At 45.0% G+C, this 24,675-nt stretch overlaps 1 protein-coding gene across 9 annotated transcripts in view; it reads left to right on the top strand.

The window, feature by feature from the left end:
- Positions 1–17,466, top strand: part of NFX1 (nuclear transcription factor, X-box binding 1) — an 84,167-nt gene extending 66,701 nt beyond the window's left edge. For 6 of the 9 annotated variants that reach the window (XM_015117560.3, XM_015117559.3, XM_077965964.1 and 3 more), the window contains 7 exons: positions 236–337; positions 995–1,036; positions 11,362–11,460; positions 12,068–12,134; positions 13,994–14,139; positions 14,882–14,986; positions 16,942–17,466. In XM_015117560.3, coding sequence (XP_014973046.2) covers positions 236–337; positions 995–1,036; positions 11,362–11,460; positions 12,068–12,134; positions 13,994–14,139; positions 14,882–14,986; positions 16,942–17,014 — 634 coding nt within the window. In that variant the 3' untranslated portion in view covers positions 17,015–17,466. Of the gene's footprint in view, positions 1–235; positions 338–994; positions 2,192–3,967; positions 4,032–10,355; positions 10,638–11,361; positions 11,461–12,067; positions 12,135–13,993; positions 14,140–14,881; positions 14,987–16,941 lie in introns of those variants that run through there. The other 3 variants (XR_013404781.1, XR_013404779.1, XR_013404780.1) reach the window with 3 other exon arrangements.
- Positions 17,467–24,675: the final 7,209 nt, after the last annotated feature.

Here is a 24,675-nt window from a genome sequence, read left to right as displayed (position 1 = left end):
GCTAAGTTTTTGTATTTTTAGTAGAGATGGGGTTTCACCATATTGGCCAGGCTGGTCTTGAACTCCTGACTTCAGGTGAGCCACCTGCCTCAGTTTCCCAAAGTGCTGGAATTACAGGCGTGAGCCACCACACCCGGCCTAGATTTGCTTTTAAAGAGGTCTTCTGTATCCCAAGTATAAGGAGGTTCTTGTGAAACTGCAATGCCTCTTTTTCCCTTTCTTTTTTATATTTCAGAATAGCTGCAATTTCCATGGCCTCTAAGATAACAGACATGCAACTTGGAGGTTCAGTGGAGATCAGCAAGTTAATTACCAAAAAGGAAGTTCATCAAGCCAGGTAATTTTTAAAATGCATATATGTGCCTTCTTTCTTCAATTAGACTTCAATTAGAGGGCAGGGATTATTCATTTATCTCAGTACTTCATAGTAGAGCCTTGCATACATAATAAGTATTCAATAGACAATTTGATGTTGAGACATCCGTTCCATCCCCAATGCATCCTACTCAGGAGATAGCTAAGACTAGAGGAGACTTTTCCAGGCCTCACAGTAACCAAAGGAAGCAGAGACCTATGTGTGTTTAGCTTAACCCATGTGAGAATAGAGAACCCAGAGTGGTGACTGTCTCTGGAATGGGAGATTGGGCTGTTAAGAGGGGCACCTGTGGAGCATTTGGGGCTGAGCAGCCAGGGAACACTCTGAGGCCACTGGAGGACTCCTGGCCCCATAACAGAGAGGCCATCCCACCTGTCCTTGAGAGGGACCTCATCCAGCCATCCCTGGATTGGGGTCCGTGGGGAAATGATATTTCTAGGGCAAGGGTACTAATGGAAACTGAAGAGCAGGTGGCCTCACAGGCTTCCTGGCCTGAGGGAATGTTCTTTGGCTAGAGTCAGCTGTGCTTCCAGGTTGACTGAGACTTTCTTTTCTTGCTGGATAGGAGCTGTATAGCCAGTACTCTGACTTTATTTTTTTTTTCATTTGCTTATCCAGGCTGGAGTGTGATGAGGAGTGTTCAGCCTTGGAAAGGAAAAAGTAAGTAGTTTCAGTTGCTTTTTAAATCTCCTTGCCCTTGAGCTCTGTGAAATTAATGGAAGGGAGCAACCCTTCAAACATCAGACATTCACTCAGCACTGCGCTGCGTCTTTTACTGTTATCAAAGAGCAAGAGAAATGTCGTTACCAAGAATTGAATTGTCTTAAGGATAATCACTCAGGTGATTTCAGTATATTGAGAAACATGAGCTGTGTGGTTTTGGGCATGATATAAACATCATACCACAGCATACTTGTTCAGGGACTGGCCAACTTCCTGACTCATCGTTTAAAACAATGTTTAGTGAACTTTTCATTGAAGTTTAGCATACATAGTGAAGATTGGAAGTGTGCAGATCAGTGAATCGTCACTAAATGAATACAGTTGTGTAATTAAGCACTCAGGTGAAAAGATAATTACCAGAACTGTCCCTTGTACTCTACATAAACGTAAAACCTCTATCCTAACTTCTTTTTAGATTAGTTTTTGAACTTTATGTAGGTGATGAAATCATGTAGTTTGTATTATTTTTGTCTGGCTTCTTTCATTACTTTTTTGTGACATTCACTCCTGTTGTTGCATGTAGCAATGCTTTATTCATTTTTATTCCTGCATGATTTTTTTTGTATTACTATTCATTTACCCATTCTACTGTTAATGGATATCTTTGTATTAAGTATTAAACTATTACAAATAAAGCTGTTAAGAATTTTTTGTTTTTTGAGGTGGAGTTTTGCTCTTATCGCCCAGGCAGGAGTGCAATGGCATGATCTTGGCTCACTGCCACCTCTGCCTCCCAGATTCAAGTGATTCTCTTGCCTTAGCCTTCAGAGTAGCTGGCATTACAGGCGCACACCACCATGCCTGGCTGATTTTTGTGCTTTTTTTTTTTTTTTAAGACGAAGTCTCGCTCTGTCTCCCAGGCTGGAGTGCAGTGGCGCAATCTCGGCTCATTGCAAGCTCTGCCTCCCAGGTTCACACCATTCTCCTGCCTCAGCCTCCCAAGTAGCTGGGACCACAGACGCCTGCCACCACACCTGGCTAATTTTTTGTATTTTTAGTAGAGACAGGGTTTCACCGTGTTGGCCAGGATGGTCTCGATCTCCTGACCTCATGATCCATCCACCTCACCCTCCCAAAGTGCTGGGATTACAGGCATGGGCCACCGCACCCGGCCTGATTTTTATATTTTTAGTAGAAATGGAGTTTCACCATGTTGGCCAGGCTGGTCTCAAACTCCTGACCTCAGGTGATCCACTTGCCTCCACCTCCCAAAGTGTTGGGATTACAAGCCACCACACCCGGCCCAGAACATTCTTAAACTTGCTTTGCTCTGTATTTCTGTACATTTCTGTTGGATATAAGCCAGAAGTAGAATTGCTGATTAATAGGGTTCACATATGTTCAGCTTTAGTAGAGTCTGCCAGTGTCCAAAGTGATTGTACCAAATTACACTCCCACCAGCAAAGGATAATTCCCATTGCTGTACATTTTTGTCAGCACTTAGAATTGTCAGTCTTTTTAATTTTAGCCATTTTGTAGATGTGTGTAACAAGATGTCATTGAGCTTTTAATTTCTTTTTTCCTGATGACTTAAGAGATTGAGCACCTTTCTTTTTTTTTTTTTTGAGACGGAGTCTCGCTCTGCCGCCCAGGCTGGAGTGCAGTGGCCGGATCTCAGCTCACTGCAGGCTCCGCCTCCCGGGTTCACGCAATTCTCCTGCCTCAGCCTCCCCAGTATCTGGGACTACAGGCGCCCACCACCTCGCCCGGCTAGTTTTTTGTATTTTTTAGTAGAGACGGGGTTTCACCGTGTTAGCCAGGATGGTCTCGATCTCCTGACCTCGTGATCCGCCCGCCTCGGCCTCCCAAAGTGCTGGGATTACAGGCTTGAGCCACCGCGCCCGGCCGAGCACCTTTCTTATAGTTACTGGCCATTGGATAGCCTCATTTTTGAAGTGCCTGTACAAGTCCTTTGCTTTTTTGTGCTCTTTTGTATTGATTAGTAGGAATTATTTATGTATTCTGAATATGAGTCCTTTGTTGGCTTTCTGTATACATTGTGAGTACTTTGTTGCACTCTGTACCTTCATTTTTTACTCTCTTGATACCTTTTTTTTTATCCCAGAAGCTAAAGAACTCTTGTTGTCTTTTGATAAACAGAAATTTTTAATGTTAATATTGTCCAGTTTATTTGAGTTTCTTAATAAGCACTTTTCATGTCCTATTTAGAAAAATTTGTCATCCTGAGGCCATGATGATATTCTGTTACTGTCTAGAAAGTATATTATTTTACCTTTCACATTTTAAATCTACAGTTGACCTGTACCGATTTTTTTGAGTATGGATAAGGAGAGTTTACAATTCAGCTTTTTTCCATGCGAATATCCATTTGACAAGTACCAAGATTGTCCTTTTCCCAGCACTCTGCAGTGCCATCTCTGTCATAAATCACCTATAAGCCTGGGCAACTTGCAAAACCTCATCTCTACAAAAAATAAAACATAATTAGCCAGGTGTGGTGGTACGTACCTGTAGTCCCAGCTACTTGGGAGGCTGAGGTGGGAGGATTGCTTGAACCTGCGAGGCTAAGGGTACAGTGAGCCGTGATCACCAGCCTGGACTATACTCTTGGTGACAGAGTGAAACCCTGTCTCAAAAAACAAAAACAAAAATAGGCTGGGCACGGTGGCTCAAGCCTGTAATCCCAGCACTTTGGGAGGCTGAGGTGGGTGGATCACGAGGTCAGGAGATCGAGACCATCCTGGTTAACACAGTGAAACCCCGTCTCTACTAAAAAATACAAAAAATTAGCCAGGCATGGTGGCGGGCGCCTGTAGTCCCAGCTACTCGGGAGGCTGAGTCAGGAGAATGGCGTGAACCCGGGAGGCGGAGCTTGCAGTGAGCCGAGATCATGCCACTGCACTCCAGCCTGGGCAACAGTGTGAGACTCCGTGTCAAAAAATAAAATAAAATAAAATAAAATAAATAAAAATATATCAAATATATGTATGTGAGTCTATTTCTGAGCTCATCGTGTTCAACTGCACTAGTATCACACTGTCTTAATTACTGTGCCTTTATAACAAGTCTTAATACCTGGTAGTATATATCCTCAACCATGACTCCTCTTCAATATTGTCTTTGATTATTCTTTATTCTTAGCCCTTTACATTTCAACTTAATGTCTTTTTCATTTATTTATTTATTTATTGAGATAGGATCTTCCTCTGTCACCCATGCTGGAATGTAATGGCACAATCATAGTTCACTGCACCCTTGAACTCCTGGGCTCAAGGGATCCTTGTGCCTCAGCCTCCACAATAGGTGAACTATAGGCACACACGCCACTACGACCGGCTAAGTTTTTCTTTTTTTTTTTTTTTTTTTTTTTTGTTGTAAACATGGGGTTTTACTGTGTTGACCAGGACGGTCTCAAACTTCTGGCTCAAGCAAACCTCCTACCTTGGCCCCCCAAAGTGCTGGGATTATAAGCATGAGCTACTGCACCCAGCCCATATCCACTTATATTTCACAATTGACTTCTTATAATATATACGCAAGAAACCTGCTGGGATTTTGATTGAGTTGTTATTTAACTTGTAGGTCAATTTGCAATCCTTACAGCATTGAATTTTCTAATCCATGAGGAGGGTGTATTCTTGCATTTCATGTCGTCTTTGATTTCTCTCAATGATACTTTATGTTTTGTATATATAGATTTTGTGTTCTGTCAGTAGATTTGTTTCTTGATTTTTGATGCTGCTATAGATGGGTTTTCTCCTTGTATTACTTGTAATTTTTTTTTTTTTTTTTTTGTTGAGACGGAGTCTCGCTCTGTCGCCCGGGCTGGAGTGCAGTGGCCGGATCTCAGCTCACTGCAAGCTCCGCCTCCCGGGTTTACACCATTCTCCTGCCTCAGCCTCCCGTGTAGCTGGGACTACAGGCGCCCGCCACCTCGCCCAGCTAATTTTTTATATTTTTAGTAGAGACGGGGTTTCACCGTGTTAGCCAGGATGGTCTCGATCTCCTGACCTCGTGATCCGCCCGTCTCGGCCTCCCAAAGTGCTAGGATTACAGGCTTGAGCCACCGCGCCCGGCCATTACTTGTAATTTTTTTTTTTTTTTTTTTTTGAGACGGAGTCTCGCTCTGTCACCCAGGCTGGAGTGCAGTGGCGTGATCTCGGCTCACTGCAAGCTCCACCTCCCAGGATCACGCCATCCTCCTGCCTCAGCCTCCCAAGTAACTGGGACTACAGGTGCCCGCCACCACACCCGGCTAATTTTTTGTATTTTTAGTAGAGACGGGATTTCACCATGTTAGCCAGGATCTCAATCTCCTGACCTCATGATCCACCCACCTCGGCCTCCCAAGGTGCTGGGATTACAAGTGTGAGACACCACGCCTGGCCAACTTTTAATTTTTTTAAAATTATTATTATGTAATGTGACAAGGGTTTTGTTTATTTTGTTTTTGACCAGGTTGACATCCTCAAGAAAAAATGCAAATTACAAGGCCTTCATTTTAAAGCAAATGCTCATTTTAGAAATGTGTTACAGAAGATGTTTATATGCTTCAGCAGGCATAAAAATACATCACAGATAAGGCAGAAAAAATTCTATGAGTGGCTTGACTTTTTTTTTTTTTTTTTTGGATACAGCGTCTCACTCTGTCTCCCAGGCTGGAGTGCAATGGCACAATTACAGCTCACTGCAGCCTCTACCTCCTGGGTTCAAGTGATCCTCCCACCTCACCTCCCAAGTAGCTGGAACTGCAGGTGCATGCCACCACACCCAGCTAATAATTTTTAGATTTTTTGTACCACATCCAGCTAATTTTTTTGGGGTTTTTTTGTTTGTTTGTTTTGTTTTTTTTGTAGAGATAGCATCTCACTATTTTGGCCAGGCTGGTCTCACATTCCTGGGCTCAAGCAATCCTCCTGCCTCAGCCTTCCAAAGTGCTGGGTTTACAGGTGTGAGCCACCGCACCCGGCCTAAATTGGTATTTTCTAATTGCTTGTTGCTGGTATTTAGAAATACAATTGATATTTATTGACTTATTTAGCAACCTTACTAAATTCACTTACTTCTGATATTGTAGATTCTTTTGGATTTTGCATATATACAATCATGTCTTCTAATGATAGTAATTTAATTTCAATTCCTGTTTTTTCTTTTCTTTTTTCTTTTATCTTTTTTCCTTCTTTCCAATTCTTAACTTTTATTTCTTCTTCTTACGTCGTTGCACTGGCTAGGGCCTTCAGTATATTGTTGAATGGAAGGTGGTAATAATAGATATTCCTTGACCGGGCATGGTGGCTCATGCCTGTAATCCCAGCACTTTGGGAGGCTGAGGCGGGCGGATCACTTGAGGTCAAGAGTTGGAGACCAGCCTGGCCAACATGGTGAAACCCTGTCTCTACTGAAAATACAAAAATTAACAGGCGTGGTAGCGGACACCTGTGGTCCCAGCTACTGAGGAGACTGAGGCAAGAGAATTGCTTGAATCTGGGAGGCAGAGGTTGCAGTGAGCCGAGATCACGCCACCACACTCCAGCCTAGGCAACAGAGCAAGACTGAGTCTCACAAAAAGATAGATAGATAGATAGATAGATAGATAGATAGATAGATAGATAGATAGATAGATAGATAGATAGATAGATAGATAGATAGATAGATATTCCTGACTAATCCTCCATCTCTTGGGGAAAACTTTAAGTATTTCACCATTAAATATGATGTCTGCAGTAAGTTATTTGAGGATACGCTATCAGGTCAAGAGGCATTTATTCAACGACTGGCAAACTTTCTGATTCTAGCAAAGATTGATTAAATTGAATAGCCCTGCAAAATGCTAATAATTGAAGAATTTAGGTGAAGGGTATACGGAAGTTTATTGTAATATTATCATAACTTGTCCTTGAAATTTGTTTAAGATAAAATGTTAGACAAATGCAGACAAAGTATAGCCCTATTTTACCTTGAAGTTTGACTTTCAACAATTTTAATAGTACCTCTTTACGTATTGTGTAGAGGTAATATGATGACTAGTAGTGCTGTCCAAATTTTCCTTGGTTTGACCCTTACAATAACTTTGTAGTGAGTGCTGTTCAAAACCCTTGCCCTTTAGGAACCATCAGTCAGTGTTCTCAGCTGCAGAATGTAAATTAGGAGTCCTAGGTATTCAGAAATGCTATAGTGAATACACAGAAGGGTCTCCAAACATGGAAATATACTTTTGGTGGTTGAAAGACATATTGTATACTAGTTAGAGCCAGAGATCTAGAGTCAGATTGTCTGGATTTGAATCCTAGCTTCACAAATCACTTAGCTGTGAGACCTTGGGAAAGTCACATATTGTCTGTAAGCCTTAGGTTTCTTAAAAATCTAGAAATGATGACAATAACAGTATTTACCTTCCAGAGTTGTTGTGAGGATTAATACATTAAAATTAAAAATGATACTCATAAAACTCTTGGCACAAGAGCTTGGCACATAGTACGTACTCAGTAAATGTTATTGATTAAAACTAGGTATATTTGAAAGCCTTTTGAATTTCTCCTCAATCTTGGTGATGACATAATGACCCTTACTATATAGATTCTTTCATAAATACACACAAGCCTAAGAGAAAAAAATGCAAATTTAAAGAAAATTCCACCTAAAGTTGTATCTATTTATACACACACATATATACACACATACACCTGTGCATATATGTATGTGTGTATGCATGTGTGTATATCTCTGTTGTAGAAATAAAAAACTAGCAGGCCAAATTCAGCCCACAGACAGGTTTTATTGGTGTTTAAATTTGTATTAGTGGCCAACTAACCAAAACATCAAAAGATCTTCCCCTAGAAGTTCTCATGAAAATTTGAAAAGTAAGCCTCTTTGGAAGCCTAGCAATGTGAACCAGATTATTGTGGGCACTAAGCTTGTAAGTGATTCCTGGTACAGTGTAAATGAAAATTGTACTAAGTGCTAAGCTGAAATCTATCTTTAAAAAAATAAAATAACTGAGTGTTGGTGAGGTGCCATGAGATTCAGACACTGATGGCTAGGGCACAAAGTGGCAATTCTGGAGACCACTTACTCCACATTGATCAAGAGTCTTATGTCCACTCCGTGTACCCCACAACTGGAAACATTTTCAAAGCTTTTTGCACAGAGATATTAATTGTGTCCTATATAATATTGAGAAACTGGGGAACTGTTAAAGTTCCACTAAATGGGAAATGATTAAAATATGGGTTATACATAATTAGAAGACTATGAGCTATGAAAACAGTTAAGTGGGAAAACAAAATAATAATATGAGAAATGCTAACAAGATAATGCTGGGGAGAGGCAAAGAAACAAAGTTTTTAAAATTTTTTTATTAAATAAAAATGGTATATATTTATGGTAATACAGCATGATGTGTATGTATACATTGTGGAATGGCTAAATAAAGCTAATTAGCATATGCGTTACCTCACATTCTTATTTTTTGGGGGGGTGAGACAATTTTGTATATAATAATGGCAGCTACTTAAAATTATAGAGAAAGACTGGGCACAGTGGCCCACACCTGTAATCCCAGCACTTTGGGAGGCCGAGGCAGACGGATCACCTGAGGTTGGGAATTCAAGACCAGCCTGGCCAACATGTTGAAACCCTGTCTCTACTGAAAATACAAAAATTAGCTGGGCATGGTTGCGGGCGCCTGTAATTCCAGCTATTTGGGAGACTGAGGCAGGAGAATCACTTGAATCCGGGAGGCGGAGGTTGCAGTGAGCAAAGATCGCACCATTGTACTCCAGCCTGGGCAACAAGAGCAAGACTCCATCTCCAAAAATATATACATATATATATACACATAGAGAAAAATGTTATAGTGAAAAAAGGGGCCGGGCACAGCGGCTCATGCCCATAATCCCAGCATTTGGGTGGCTGAGGCCGGCAGATCACTTGAGCTCTGGAGTTCAAGACCAGCCTGGGCAACATAGCAAAACCCTGTCTCTACAAAAAATACAAAAATTAGCCAGGCATGGTGGCACACTTATAGTTCCAGCTACTGGAGAACTTGAGGTGGGAGGACGGCTTAAGCCCAGAAATTTATAGTGAGCTGAGATCATACCACTGCACTCCAGCCTGGGCTACAAGAGCCAGACCCAGCCTCAAAAAAACAATTAGAAAAAAGGGAACACTTATACATTCTGGTGGGATTATAAATTAGTACAGCCACTACGGAAAATAGTATGGAATTTCCTCACATTAAAAATAGAACTACCGGCCGGGCACGGTGGCTCAAGCCTGCAATCCCAGCACTTTGGGAGGCCGAGACAGGCGGATCACGAGGTCAGGAGATCGAGACCATCCTGGCTAACACGGTGAAACCCCGTCTCTACTAAAAAAAAATACAAAAAAACTAGCCGGGCGAGGTGGCGGGCGCCTGTAGTCCCAGCTACTCGGGAGGCTGAGGCAGGAGAATGGTGTAAACCCGGGAGGAGGAGCTTGCAGTGAGCTGAGATCCGGCCACTGCACTCCAGCCTGGGTGACAGAGCGAGACTCCGTCTCAAAAAAAATAAAAAATAGAACTACCATATGATCCAACAATCCTATTCCTTGGTATCTGTACAGAGGAAATCAAATCTGTAGAGATACCTATACTCTCACATTTGTTGCAGCACTATTTACAATAGCCAAGATATGAAATCAACTCAAGTGGCCAACATGGCTGAATGGATAAAGAAAATGGGTATATATATATAGAATGGAATATTCTTCGGCCATAAAAAAAATGAAACCCTCTCATTTGCAGCAACATGGATGAACCTGGAGGACATCATGTTAAGTGAAATAAACCAGACACAGAACGACAGATACCACATGATCTCATTCATATGTAGAATATTTTTTAAAAAATTAATATAGAAGCAGAGAGTAGAATAGTGGTTATCTGACTGAGAAGAGGGACGGGGTGGAAAGGGGAGGATGAGGAGAGATTGGTCAGTGGATACAAAGTTACAAATAGATGGTAGTAATAAGTTCCAGTGTATGTTTTTGTTGTTGTTGTTTTTGTTTTTTGGAGGAGGAGTTTTGCTCTTGTTGCCCAGGCTGGAGTGCAATGGCGCTATCTCAGCTCACTGCAACCTCCACCTCCCAAGTTCAAGTGATTCTCCTGCCTCAGCCTCCCGAGTAGCTGGGATTACAGGCATGCACCACACGCCTGACTAATTTTTGTATTTTTAGTAGAGACGAGGTTTCTCCATATTGGTCAGGCTGGTCTCGAACTCCCGACTTCAGGTGATCTGCCTGCCTCGGCCTCCCAAAGTGCTGGGATTACAGTCCTGAGCCACTGCACCTGGCCTAAGTTCTGGTGTTCTGTGGCACACTGGGGTGATGACGGTTAACAGTAAGGTGTAGTATATTACAAAATAGCTAGAAAAGAGGCTTCTGTATATTTTCACCACAAAGAAATAATAAGGTGATGGATATGCCTAATACACTGATTTGGTCATTATACAGCATAGTATATATGTACCGAAACATCAAACTGTGCTTCATAAATATGAAGCAATAACAATTGGTCAATAAAAGTAAAAAAATAAAGAAATGTATTATTTTTTATTATTATTATTATTTTAGAGTCTCGCTGTGTTGCCCTGGAGCACAGTGGCGCAATCTCGGCTCACCACAACCTCTTTTTCCTGGGTTCAAGCGATTCTCATGCCTCAGCCTCCTAGCAACTAGGATTACAGGCATGCGCCACCACACCAGCTAAATTTTGTATTTTTAGGAGAGATGGGGTTTCACCATGTTGGCCAGGCTGGTCTCGAACTCCTGGCCTCAAGTGATCCACCTGCCTTGGCCTCCCAAAGTCCTAGGATTACAGGTGTGAGCCACTGCACCCAGCCAAGAAATGTATAAAAATGACGTGCATATGTTAATGGAATTCTTTACTTTTCATATTTCTATATTAATTTTAACATTTGTATGTCTATTTTGTGTACTTTATCTTTAAACTAAGCCTCAGAGAAAGTCATCCCCCATTGACCATTCTCAGACCATCCCACAACTGCAAAATCCTCTTCCCCAAATAATCTAAGTCCCCAGTGTTCAGCCTATGACTCACTCAGATCCTTATAGATCTGTTTTGTTTACCTTCTTTTATGAATACCACCTCATATCCCAAGTTGTTGTTATTCTTTCCTTAATCAGTTTACTGAAATAGAGATAAATAATGCATAAAGAATTTAGGATATAGTAGGCACTCAGTGTTACTGTAAGATAGTTTCCCTCCCACTCCTTTTATTTGCATACCTGTCTCTCCCTTTCAGGAGATTAGCAGAGGCGTTTCATATCAGTGAGGATTCCGATCCTTTCAATATACGTTCTTCAGGATCAAAATTCAGTGATAGTTTGAAAGAAGATGCCAGGTATGTAACGTGTTCCCTGCTTTCTTAATTGTGGCTTGTCAGAGGGTTTGGTCTTTTGAGATGTCATAACTAATATGTGCTCCTCCTATGATTAAGCCAGTTCAAGTTTGTTTGTTTATCTATTATAAAAGATTACATGCTGTTTAATAAATATCCTTCTCTTGGTTTTTCAAAACTGTCCCCTTAAAGAACTGAACTTGGGGTAGGTTTGAGGTAAGAGTTTAGATGGGGCAGTGCTAAGAGTTTGGGCCTCCAAAGGGCTAGACTAGACTAAATTGGAGGATCTCTGGGCTTCATTCCGCCTCTGTCCACCTGAGTCTCACATTTGCACGAGTTCTCACTTGGAGCTGTAACAGCTCTTATTTTTCTCCTGGAGTCCCTGGCCCTCCAGTGGCTATTTCTCCTTTCATATTCTCATTTCTTACATTTTTCTCTTTTGTTCTTTCTTCCATCATAGTCATCCTTCTGTTTTCTGACAATTCCTCATCTCTGCAGTTTTCCTGCCAGCATTGTCTATTGTCTCCACTTTACAGGGAGAGGATGGGTGAAAGGCGTTCTCAGAAGGGCAGGGACAGACAAAAGTAACTGCGGTGATTTCTCATTTCAGGAAGGACTTAAAGTTTGTCAGTGACGTTGAGAAGGAAATGGAAACCCTCGTGGAGGCCGTGAATAAGGTTGAAGTGGAAACATCCCACTGGACATTTCTCTAAGGCCAACTTGATGGAAAAAAAAAAAAAAAAATCAAGTCCTGGAAACACTGTCAACCCAGAGTAGTTGTAGGAAAAAGTCACAACTTCTTCAAGGATCCTTATCTGTCTCAAAACACAGCCATTATACCATCTGTGGAAGCCTGTCCTGGTTCAGGACAGTTGACTGCAGAAAAGATCTACAGTCGGCCAGGCGCAGTGTCTCAGGCCTGTAATCCCAGCACTTTGGGAGGCCGAGGCGGGCAGATCACCTGAGGTCAGGAGTTCTAGATCAGCCTGGCCAACGTGACAAAACTCCGTCTCTACTAAAAATATAAAAATTAGCTGGGTGTGGTGGCGGGCACCTGTTATCCCAGCTACTTGCAAGACTGAGGCAGGAGAATTCCTTGAACCCAGGAGGTGGAGGTTGCTGTGAGCGGAGATTCTGCCACTGCACTCCAGCCTGGGCAACAAGAGTGAAACTCCGTCTCAAAAAAAAAAAAGGAAAAAGAAGGAAAGAAAAGATCTGCAGTCAGCTGTCAGTAAGGGCCAGGCGTGGTGGCACACACCTGTAATCCCAGCACTTTGGGAGGCTGAGGCAGCAGGCAGATCACTTGAGTCCGGGAGTTCGCGACCAGCCTGGGCAACATGGCAAAACCCTGTCTCTACAAAAAATAAAAAATTAGCCAGGTGTGGTGGTGCACACCTGTACTCCCAGCTACTCAGGGGGCTGAGGAAGGAGGATTGCTTAAGCCCGGGAGGTCAAGGCTGCAGTAAGCTGAGGTAGAGTCACTATACTCCAGCTTGAATCTCCAGCTTCAGATCCTGTCTCAAAAAAAAAAAAAAAAAAAAGAAAAATACTGGCTAAATGCCTACGAATGGATGAAGAAACTCTGGGTGAAGGGTCTCAATAGTGATAGTTGAGTGACTGTGTGGGACACTTAGGAAGACACTCTAGCCCCTCAGATCTTTGAAGGGCTATTGTATGCTAGGAAAGCCCACTGATTCTTTATAATTCTAAAGGCAGGAATGTCCCCTTGGGGAAGGATAAAAGTTGTATGACGATAGCCGGAGAGCAGTGGGATAGACTCCTTCAGAAGAGGGAGACGCCTGTCCTAGAGGCAGCCAGGGATGTCACGGAGGTAGCTTTAAGTGAAAAAGTCTTGAGTTTAGTCAGAAGCCCCCAGCGCTGCATTGGCTCCCTCCCTCTTCCATCAGAGGGGACTGTGAGTAAGGATGAGATAGCTGCTTTAGCCCCTGTGTTTAATGCTGGTGGTTTTCCTTCCCAGTCTCCTTACCCTCTTCCCATTCCCCTCCTTTCCTTCCTTCTGTTACCACTTCCCAGCAGAATACTAACATGAAGGAGAAAATGGAGTGCATTGTTCCTCTCCTAATTAAGAAACCCGAACAGATGTGTTTCTCTGCTTGTGTGTCTGTATCTGAATACTCATGATTTTTAAAGTAGAACATACTTTTAAAGGAAATAATCTTTTCTTGTTTTGTAAGTCTTTATTTAGTTATTTTTGGGGAATATCACCCACTCCCCCGTGATGGAACCTATCAGGAAGAACCATTACGCTGTCTATCTAAGTCGTGGTTCACTTACCCTTTGTCCCTAACCCTGTCCAGCTGCTACTGTTGTGGCTAACAGAGTAGGTGAAAGAAGTGCATCAACACCCATCTTCCCAAACCCCTCCAGGCTTGCTTGGCAGTTAGTAAAATGCTCTATGCTGTGGGCCTCTAAAATCACCTCATTGATCCGTGTAATTCTTGTGTGGTAAGATTAGTTGTAAGCCTTTTGTTTTCAGAATGATATGATCAATCTGTCATCTCTTCCCTTAATACAGGGAAAGAATAGTAAGAAAAGCCACAGCTTCCCTCCCATGAACAGAGACCACCGCCGGATCATCCATGACCTGGCCCAAGTTTATGGCCTAGAGAGCGTGAGCTATGACAGTGAACCAAAGCGCAATGTGGTGATCACTGCCGTCAGGTAGGTCGATCCCGCCATCAGAGGAAGAACTCCTAAGCAGGGCAAACTGGACCCAAGAAGCAGGGTCTGTCAATATTTGTCTTTCTCACTACCACTCTCCCTCTTGGAAAAGCAGAAGGAAAATCTGCTACTCTGGCACTTCCCTGATAATCTAAAGGCCTGAGCCAAAAAGTAAAACCTATGCCTCGATCCATAGGGCAGATGCACTCAAAATGCACAAGTGTCACATCTGCCTGCAGTCATACCAGATGGCGGAAGCAGCATTTCTTCAGGCAAGGGGGCCTGCCCATCATATCTGCTCTTTTCTCTTTCTGTCTCCTGGTCCTCTGTCTGTCCTCTCCTTGGCTCTGTCCTCTTGGCAGAAAACAGAAAGAATGCTAAACTCTGGTTCAAGGCACCCTCTGTGAATGGTGGTTTTGCCATCAGAGGAAACTGAAGCAGTAATGTGACCAGGAGGGGACAGGGAGGACCTAGGATCACTCTCAGAACCTGGGAATAGGAAGAACTTCCCAATGAAGAAAACTTAAGTCTGACATGAAAGGAAGTAAGCCACAGGCCTAGCATAGATGGGTGGAAGGGATGGGGGGTTAAATGCAGGTGGCCATGCCTGAGAGCAGACAGTTCATACCAGAGAGTGCTCAGTAGGTCATAGTGCCAAAATCATGGGCTGAGTTTCTAGCTTTCTGTCCATCTCCACCAACGATTCTCACTTTTCAATGCTTGGTGTTTTGACTTTTTTCAGGGGGAAGTCCATTTGTCCTCCTACAACGCTGACAGGTGTGCTTGAAAGGGAAATGCAGGCACGGCCTCCACCACCAATTCCTCATCACAGACATCAGTCAGACAAGTAAGATTCTCCAGCTGCTTTCCAAGGGGACCTATCTGTCCAGAAAAGCCAGCAGGGGTTGAATTGTCCTGGGCTGCACCAGCCATTGGTGGCCTCCTCAGGCCTTGCCTTGGGGTACCATGTTCATATATGTAATGTTTAGTTGGGGTATCAGACACATTTGTTCCCACCACAGGGGTCCTAAGTTTGATATTTGTAGTGCTTGATTCTAGAGAGAGCAGTCACTGGACGTAGTTTCCACGGTGTAGATGGTGACACTGAGAAGTGGATTCAGTCTGTCACACCAGATAGTTTAAGACTGAAACATCATGTAGTTAAGAATAGTTACTCTGGGCTGGGCGCGGTGGCTCACACCTGTAATCCCAGCACTTTGGGAGGCCAAGGCGGATGGATCACTTGAGGTCAGGAGTTCGAGACCAGCCTGGCCAGCAAGGTGAAAACCCATTTCTACTAAAAAAATACAAAAAAGTAGCCGGGTATGGTGGTGGGCACCTGTAAACCCAACTGCTTGGGGGACTGAGGCAAGAGAATCACTTGAACCTGTGTGGGAGGTGGAGGTTGCAGTGAGCTGCGATCACGCCAGTGCACTCCAGCCTGGGCAACAGAGAGACAGACTCCGTCCCAAAAAAAAAGAACAGTTACTCTGAAGATGGAAGTGGGTGTGGGGATGAGAATTGCCAGTGACAGGGGTGGGTGGTACTTTCTTGTTTTGTTCTGTCTACTTCTGTATGGTTTGAATAATTTTAATAACAAACATATTCATGATTTAAGGAGAAAAGAAAGCCAAGTTGGCAAGGGGCAAGTCTGCCAGATGTTTTCTTGGACGGGAGCAGGGAAGGAGCTCTGAGAGTTGGGGGACTATTGGGCTTTATTTGGAGAAACCAGAATTGTGGCCCGAAACCAACTTTAGAGCACTTAGTCATACCCCCAGTTGTCCCAGTTGTTTGTCACTTGTCAGGGAGAGGAAGGGAAGGCGGGATGGTGCTCCTCTGCTGCCCCACTGTAACCAAGGCAGTGTGGCTAAAAGTTACTTCAAAGCCCAGAAGGAGAGGGGTGCCTACTCCCGTTCTGGCTTTCCACAAACAAGTCCTAGCAGTACCTCCTCTGTGATTCCTGCACAAAACCTCTGGAAGGGTGGTTAGGGCAGTTTACAAGGTCACCATGAAGGTCAAGCACTTAGTGTTCCTGTGGGACTGGTAGGTGTTGCCCACTGGGCTCTGACTCAGCCAAGAGCGTCCTGGTCCCCAGGACCAGCCCCTCTCCACCCCTAGGAGCTGAGTGCCCTAGGTTCTGGTCAGCACAGCCTACAAATCCATATGGGCGGTCACTTTGGAAACATGAGGGGTTTTCTCAGACACTGCCACAGTCGGGTCCAGTCCTGCTTAGACACAACCATGTGAAGTTATTGGCCCCTTTATCCCATGCTATCTTTTTGAAAACACTTTGCTTGCTTTATTTTTGTACAAAACTCCATTACAGAAACTTTTTAGAGCAGAGAGGATAGTATTACTATCATAAATGCCCATGTGCCCATTACCGAATTTCAAAATCACCAGCTCATGTTTGTCCCACTATCAAAACTTCACAAGTGAGATGCTCGCTTGGCTTAAGCTATTAACTGAGCATTCATTGAACTGTGAAGGCAGGGAAAAATAATCATCATGTATGAAATACTGTGAATAGATTGTCAAAGGTTATCTCTAAACTGTAAAGTGTAAATAGAGAATTTGTTATCTCACAGAATGAAATTCCCCATGTAATATGTAAATCTAGAAAAAACAAAAGTTAAAAAAATTGTTCACAAAGGGCAGAAGGAAAAAAGTAAGAATAAAATAAAAATAAAGTAAATGTTTAAGCTTCACAAATGGTAAATCAGCTGATCCTTAACTTTCTGAAGACCTATATCTATTTCCCCCAAAGAAGAAAAGACTGATCATTCTTTGTTTGTTTTTCAGGAATCCTGGGAGCAGTAATTTACAGAAAATAACCAAGGAGCCAATAATTGACTATTTTGATGTCCAGGACTAAGATCAAGGTGCACTTAGATAAAAGAATGATTAGGTATAGTGAGGACTCATTTGCCAGCAGATAAATCATGCCTGTTCCCCTCTGCCTGGCAGAATCACAGTCTCACATACTGTCTTGTACTGACACATCCAAAGCATGAGTGTGTCAGAAATCCCTTGTCTATTCCTATCTGTATAAAGTGTTTCATTATGACCAGATCTCCGATTGTATGGTCACTAGGTATGCAATTGTGTATTCAAAGAGGCTCTTCACACCATCACTGTGATTCCTCTGAGAGTTGGGGGACTATTGGGTTTTATTTGGACAAACCATACTTTTAGCCTGAAACCAACTTTATGCCACTAAGTCATAGCTTCAGTTGTCCCAGTTATTTGTTCTCCTGAAAATGCCTGAAACATCAGACAGACATTGCTTGCTTTACCCAAACTGATTAAAATCTTGAGGAGCACAAATGAATTTCTTAGTCTGAAATACCAAATAATGAATTGGTATACCATATCTGGAATTACACATGTTGTCTTAAACCCAGCCATCTTACCTAAGTCTTTTGCCAAAACCTCTCATAGGTATATCTAGCTGAACTTACTTTAGCGTTTCCCAATGTGATCAGTTCTAGACCTAGAAGGGGTCTAGAACTGCTTTACAGATTTCCATTTCCGTAAGTCCCCTGGCACTTCTCGTATCACATCACTGAACCTGTTCAATAACAATCAGTTTGGCTGTCCCCCATGATGGTAGGGGATATATAGAGCAAGTTTTTCTGCCAGGTTCACACTGTGGTCTCTGAACCGACCAGTATATTCCTAACTCCTCTCTGATAGAGAAAGAGTCTCAAATGGACAACTGTCCTGTGTTGCTTTTCCCTAGGCCTTCAGCAGCCATATTGGCTCTCCCTGCCTCTGAGCTCTGGACTCTATTCGAATATCCTAAGTAGTGTATGGACAGTTCAGGGCTTATGCCCAGCAGCCCACTGGAGGCATTCTTCGGGTTCCTTTAAGGCAGGTGCATTGATAGTTCCATTAGTATGACCCTTGCATTGGCACCCCTCCAGCCTGGAGGCCAGGCCTCCAGCAACTTCCTTCTGCCCCAGAACAAGCCACAAGCCCCAGAGCAACAGCAGGAGACTTGAGAAGTAGAGTCACGAAAACAAGCACTTAATTAAATTACAGAATTTAACTTTATAGGGCTTCCTTTTGATGTTTTCATTTTTTTATTTCTTTTCATTTTTTTCCTCAATCCTCCTCCTCCTGTAGCAGGGCTGTCCTTTGGTCCTTACCCGGTGTGCTTCGAAAGGGATCAGGAACAGCAGCAGGAACAGGCAGCTGGAGGGAAGTGACAGAAAACAATGAAACCACCTCTGTCTGCGCCCATGTAGTGCAGGTCATTGGCCCCACACACAACAGGAAGCCCATGAGCATCTGTTACGTCTTTCAAGCAGTGGGTTCCGTGGATGAACAATACGTGTGAGAGTATCTCAGAATCAGCAAAAGGCAGGAGACCTGACATCAGATTCTAGCTCTGCCACATAACAACTTGCCACTTGATGCAATGAAAGTTTCACTGACCTCATTAGGGTTGTGAGGGTTAAAGGTGTAATATACATGGAGGTACCTGATCCATCAAAGATGCTCAAGTTCATAAAAATGATACTCAGTATCTAGAAAATATGTACACGTCTTCCTCCATAATACTAGCCAAGTAAAAGGTGTGGAATGCTAACCAGGCCTCTTCTGGTGAATATTTGCATGCCTACCCTGTGCCAGCCTTGTGCCAGGGCTGTGGGAAGCAGATGCAGGCTGGTTTCGTACATTTAGTAATCCAGGGAGCACACATGTGAACAGATGTTCTTAGTGGAATTGGCTGGTCTGCCACCAATAGGTCATTAATCGGTTATTAAAAGCTGAAGAGTCCTAAGAGGAATATTTTGTGAAGTCGTGGTAGAAATGGGTTAGCTCTGGGAGTCGGGGCAGGACACATGTGGGAAAGTGAAATGGGAGGAAGCGTTTGAGCTGAGGCTTGAGATGGTAGACTGCCATTTAGAGGAGGAAAGAGGCACATGCCGAGTGAAGGTAAGCAGCAGGAGACAGGGCTGGGGGAATGGTTGAGGAAGGGTTGTCCAGAGCAGGCAGACTACTAGGGGGACAGGTGATGAGGCTGGAGAGGTGGACAGGGGTCAGCTTATGGAGCGCCACAGGTAGTGACAAGAATTTTAAGCAGAGTGGCATGGCCAGATTTAGGATCTAGACCAGGATTCAGCAAATGTTTTGTGAAAAAAGATCAGATAGTAAATATTGTAGACTGTGAGACTTATAGTTTCTGTTGCAGCTGTCCAACTCAGCCATCATAGTGTGAGAGCAGCCGCAGACAATATGTAAATGAAAGAGTAAGACTCTGTTCTAACGCTTTATTTGTGCACACTGAAATAATTTCATATGATTTTTATGTCACAAAATATTCTTTTGACTTTTTTTCCCAACCATTTATAAACATAAAAACCATTCTTAGCTCATGAGTTGTGCAAAAACAGGCAACAGGCTAGATTTGACCAGGGACTTTATTTTACCTACTCTGTTCTGGAGCCGTCCGTCAGGCAGAAGAGTATAAAAGGGATTGGAGGGCTACTTCAAGGCAAGAAGCTCAGCCAGGAAGCTGCAGAAGTGATCCAGGGAGAGAAATGAGGGTTATAGGAGTTGGCACTGCAAAGAGGGAGAGATTCAGATCAGGGAGGTAGGATTGGATGCCAGAGGTTAATGGGAGAACTAGCCCCCCTCAAATCACCAAGGGGACCCCAGGTCTCCTCAGCAAGGGGAAGCTGCTGCTCGTAGCTTTGGTGGATTCCTCACTGAGCTGTGGCATTGGACAAGAGTGTACAGGAGCATGAGCTAGAGGGAAAGAGCCCTCTGCCTCCGCCACCCCATGCATGGAGGGAGGGCACCAGGACCCCAAGCTGTTGCTCCCTGAGAATCAGGTGGTAACTTCTCTCCCACACTGTCTTCAGCAGGAGAGTTTTTTTTGTTTTTGTTTTTGTTTTTTTTGAGACAGAGTCTGGCTCTGTCGCCCAGGCTGGAGTGCAGTGGCCGGATCTCAGCTCACTGCAAGCTCCGCCTCCCGGGTTTAAGCCATTCTCCTGCCTCAGCCTCTGGAATAGCTGGGACTACAGGCGTCCGCCACCTCGCCCGGCTATTTTTTTGTACTTTTTAGTAGAGACGGGGTTTCACCGTGTTAGCCAGGATGGTCTCGATCTCCTGACCTCGTGATCCGCCCGTCTCGGCCTCCCAAAGTGCTGAGATTACAGGCATGAGCCACCGCGCCCGGCCCAGCAGGAGAGTTTTTATGGGCCAGAGCTTTCCAGAGACCAAATTCTTCTCTCTGAAATTCCCTCTGGCTTGTTTGGCAGGGCCAGTTGCTGTCAATAGTGTTACCTGCCTGGCATGCAATAGTGGTTATATGCGGGACTGTGGAGATGAAAGCAGGCCCTCCTAGTTGCAGGTCTGTTGGCCACAGCCCTAGATCCTGTCTTGAAGAGGCCGGAGAAGGTGGCAAGGGAGGAGGAGGAGAAGGTCTTGAGGGAGGAGGAGGGGCAAAGACTCGCTCACTGAGTCCTATAGATTAAGGTTTGGGGGAGAATCCCTCCTGTGTAGTGCTGGCCTTCTTTCTTTATGCCCGAAAGCCTGGAGACCTTGTTCCCTAAGGAGAACCTGCTGATGTGCCTCCTCTTCTAAAATCAGGGAGGGACAGCCAGGCCAGCTCCTTCACCATGGCAGACCTGCCTTCCTCATTAGCCTTCCTCACACACAAACATTGGGAAGTTCAGCCTCCCTAACTTCCCACATGGCCTCAACACAGATGTCCCATAGCATCTCCCATGGCTCAAGGATCCCCAGGGACTTCTCTAGGCCATGTCAGTCCCTCAGCCTACAAAGGCCAAGCCCAGAAGGAACAAGTTCCCTGGGGTCACACTGCCACACTAGAAACATCCTGTACCAGGAGGGGGCTGAGTCCTCAGGACAAGGGGAGCTGTTTTTCTTCCTGGCTTCCCCGAACACAGCTCAGTGGGAAGTCCTTCCCAGTGTCCCAGGCTCCCCTCAGCCCAGGCTTCACAAGATCGTTCTTCATAATGCCCAACCTTCTGGGAGAGCTGTCTGCAGAGAATCCAGCTGGACAGCTAGGATATCTGTGTTGCTGCCTCCACTCACTCTGTCCCTGGGCAGTTTGGGCATCAGTTTCTGCATCTGTCAGGTGAGATAATGGTTCCTGCTCATGGGCTTCCCAGAGCGATCGTGAGGGTGGTGAGTAGACAGAGAGGGTCAGAGATCAGGAGAGTCTCTAAGTGCCATGTGGCATCTCAGCACAGGCGAACCTCTGGAGCCCATACCAGGTCTGGCCCTCAGAGAATAGCTCTTGGGGAAGGGGGAAAGGAACAGAGCTGTAATCAGGCTGCTCAGACAAGGGCTAGGGTTTTGGCCACCCCTACTGACACTCCCCTCACTAGATTCAAGCCTGACACATCAGTGAGGGAGTTGAAAGTCCTCATCTGCTCACATTTTCCCCAGAACCTTTTTTTACAGTAGGTAATGGCTATTGAGCACTTAATATGTGCTGAGCACCACAGCCATCTCTTACTCCTCAAAGCCCCATGAAACCAGCATGGTGGCACACATCTCAGCTACCCAAGAGGCTGAGGCAGGAGGATTGCTTGAACCCTTGAGTTGTGCAAGCCCAGGAGGCTGCACTGAGCCACATTTGCACCACTGCACTGCAACCTGGATGACAGAGCAAGACCCTGCCTCCAACAAAACAAAGGCCAGGTGCAGTGGCTCAGGCCTGTAATCCCAACACTTTGGGAGGCTGAGGCAGGAGGGGATCACTGGAGCCCAGAAGTTCAAGACCAGCCTGGGCAGCAAAGTGACATCCCGTCTCTACAAAAAATTAGCCAGGTGTGGTGGCATGCACCTATAGTCCCAACTACTTGGGAGGCTGAGGTGGGAGGATTGCTTGAGCCCAGGAGGTTGAGGCTGCAGTGAGCCAAGGTTGTGCCATTGCACGCCAGCCTACACAACAGAGAGAGACGTCTCAAAAAAAAAAAAAATCCCCGTGAAGTATGTATTCTTATTATCCTCATTTTACTAGAGGGGAAACTAAAGATTAGAGAAGTTAGGTCTCTTGCCCAAAATCACTCAGCAAACAACCGATGATCTGAAATTCCTCTCAGGTCTGTGTCCTTGACAAGAGCTGTATGAATTGCCCCTGAAACTGTCTTAAAACTGCCTTGGAATTGGGGCATTCGTACAGCTCTTTTTGGAGTTCCTGGGGCAGAGTGGCCCAGGTCAGTCCAAGTGGAAGGAAAGTTTACCCATATTCCAAAGCAGAAAACACCAGTTAATCCCCAACTCCTGCTCTGGAAGACAAGGCTTTTTCTCCAGTGGCCACTAGGGTGCAGTATGTATCCCTAAACCCGGAGCCTGGGGGTGGAGTGGAGGAACGCTTACAGTTTGCCTTCGGAAAGCTCTCTATGTAAAACTGTTCAGTAGAGTTTATAACCAATATTTTTAAAATTTGTCACATTTCATTTTTTTAATATTATTTTCTCTCTGCTTGTTGATATACACAGTATAGGCCATGGGAAGGTTTAGGGCAAAGGAGTGAATGATAAAGCCTAGCTTCTTGTTGTTGTTGTTTTTGAGACAAGTCTTGCTCTGTCCCCCAGACTGGAATGCAGTGGCATGATCTCGGCTCACTGCAACCTCTGCCTCCTGGGTTCCTGCAATTCTCCTGTCTCAGCCACCTGAGTAGCTGAAATTACAGGCCTGAAATTACAGGCGTGCACCGCCACGCCCGGCTACGTTTTGTATTTTTAGTAGAGACGAGGTTTCACCATGTTAGCCATTCCAGTCTCAGGTGATCCGCCTGCCTCATCGTCCGAAAGTGCTGGGATTAGAGGTGTGAGCCACCGCATCCAGCCTGCTAGCTCATTTTTTTAAAGGGTAATGCTAGCTACTGTATTGAGACTAGACCACAGGGCTGAGTGGGAATAAGGGAAGAGGCTGGAGGACCAGAAGGCCCCTGCTATAATCTGAAAGAGGCAGCATTGGCTGGAACCAAGGTAACAGTGCTGTAGTGGTGAGGAGTGGCTGGATTCTGGACACATTTTGCAGCTTAACACCTATAGCTTTTGCCGACAGCTGGGATGTGGGGTGTGAGAGCGAGAGAAGAGTCAGGGATGACTTTAAAGTTTTTGGCCTGAGCAATTGGAAGACTGAGTTTGATGTTTACTGAGATAGGAAAGTGTGTGGGAGGAGCGGGCTTGGGGATGAAAATCTGTCCAGTAGGCAGTTGTGTGTGGGAGTCTGAAGTCTGGAGACAGGACTGGGCTGGAAATCTAATTTGGGGAGCTGTTAATGGCGCCTATAATGGTATTTAAAGGCTGGTGAAATCATGTAGGGAAGGAGAGTGAAAGAGAAGATGTCCAAAGGTAACTATGCCCTGGGTACACCCTCATCCTGAAGGCAGGAAGCTGAGAACAGGGCAGGAGTTAGAGATGTCCAAAGCCAGAGACGGGCTGAAGCTGCAGGACTCAGTGCTACAGGAAGTCCTGTAGGGTGACGGGCTCTAGGGTTTTCTTCCAGGTTGCCTAGGGGAGGATGGGCTTCTCTCACTTATCCTGACCTGTCTGAACCCCTTGAGAGAAGGGCCTGGCCCTAGGGCACGTACTCAGTTAAGGCCTCAAGAGTGTTCAGGCTCCCAGGGCCAAAGGAGACCATGAGCCTTGGCTACTTCCACTCCTTTTATTTTCTTTTTTTTTTTTTCCCAAGATGGGATCTCGTTCTGCCACCCAGGCTGGAGTGCAGTGGCGCGATCTCAGCTCACTGCAAGCTCCACCTCCCAGGTTCACGCCATTCTCCTGCCTCAGCCTCCCAAGTAGCTGGGACTACAGGCGCCCGCCACCACGCCTGGCTAATTTTTTATATTTTTAGTAGAGACGGGACTTCACTTTTTAGCTAGGATGGTCTCGATTCCGACCTCGTGATCCGCCCACCTCGGCCTCCCAAAGTGCTGGGATTACAGGCGTGAGCCACCGCGCCCAGCCGACTTCCTCTCCTTTTCTTTTGCTCCAATATGGGTGCTCTAGAGGTCTCCACAATCTCTCCCTGGGCTACCTCGTCCACCTGCAAGCCTTCAACTGCCACTGCTGGGCTTCAGTGCTCTGTCTCCAATGCAGATCCCTGGCTTTCGCTAGATGTCCCAGCATGTTCAATACCGCAGCCATCTTTCCCCCCCAAACTATCTTCTCATGTCTGCACCACCTACCCAGTTCCTAGACAGAGCCCTGGACAACACCTTCCACCCTTCCCAGAGCCTACTCAAGGTCCATAACTTCCAGCTTCTGAATCTCTTATCTGGTCATCCTCTCTTCTCCCCCACCCTTCACCAGCTGTGTCAATTCAGCTGCCTCTCGTTGCTCTCCTGCCCCCAGTCCCTCCCCTTCCAATTCAGCCTCCACACAGAGGCTAAAGGGCCCCTTCTCCGGCACAAATCTGGCTCTGCCATCACTTGGCTTAACACTCTTTTCTGAATATCTAAAAGATGAAAGTCCCCGCTGCCCACCCTGGCCCCCTAAGCACCTCCAGCCACTCCCTACCTTGCCTGCTCCCTGTCAAGTG

The sequence above is a fragment of the Macaca mulatta genome, chromosome 15 (assembly GCF_049350105.2).
Source record: "Macaca mulatta isolate MMU2019108-1 chromosome 15, T2T-MMU8v2.0, whole genome shotgun sequence".
Lineage (NCBI taxonomy): Eukaryota > Metazoa > Chordata > Mammalia > Primates > Cercopithecidae > Macaca > Macaca mulatta.
Note: the sequence above shows the minus strand (reverse complement) of the source record. Positions and strands in the feature narration are given on the sequence as shown.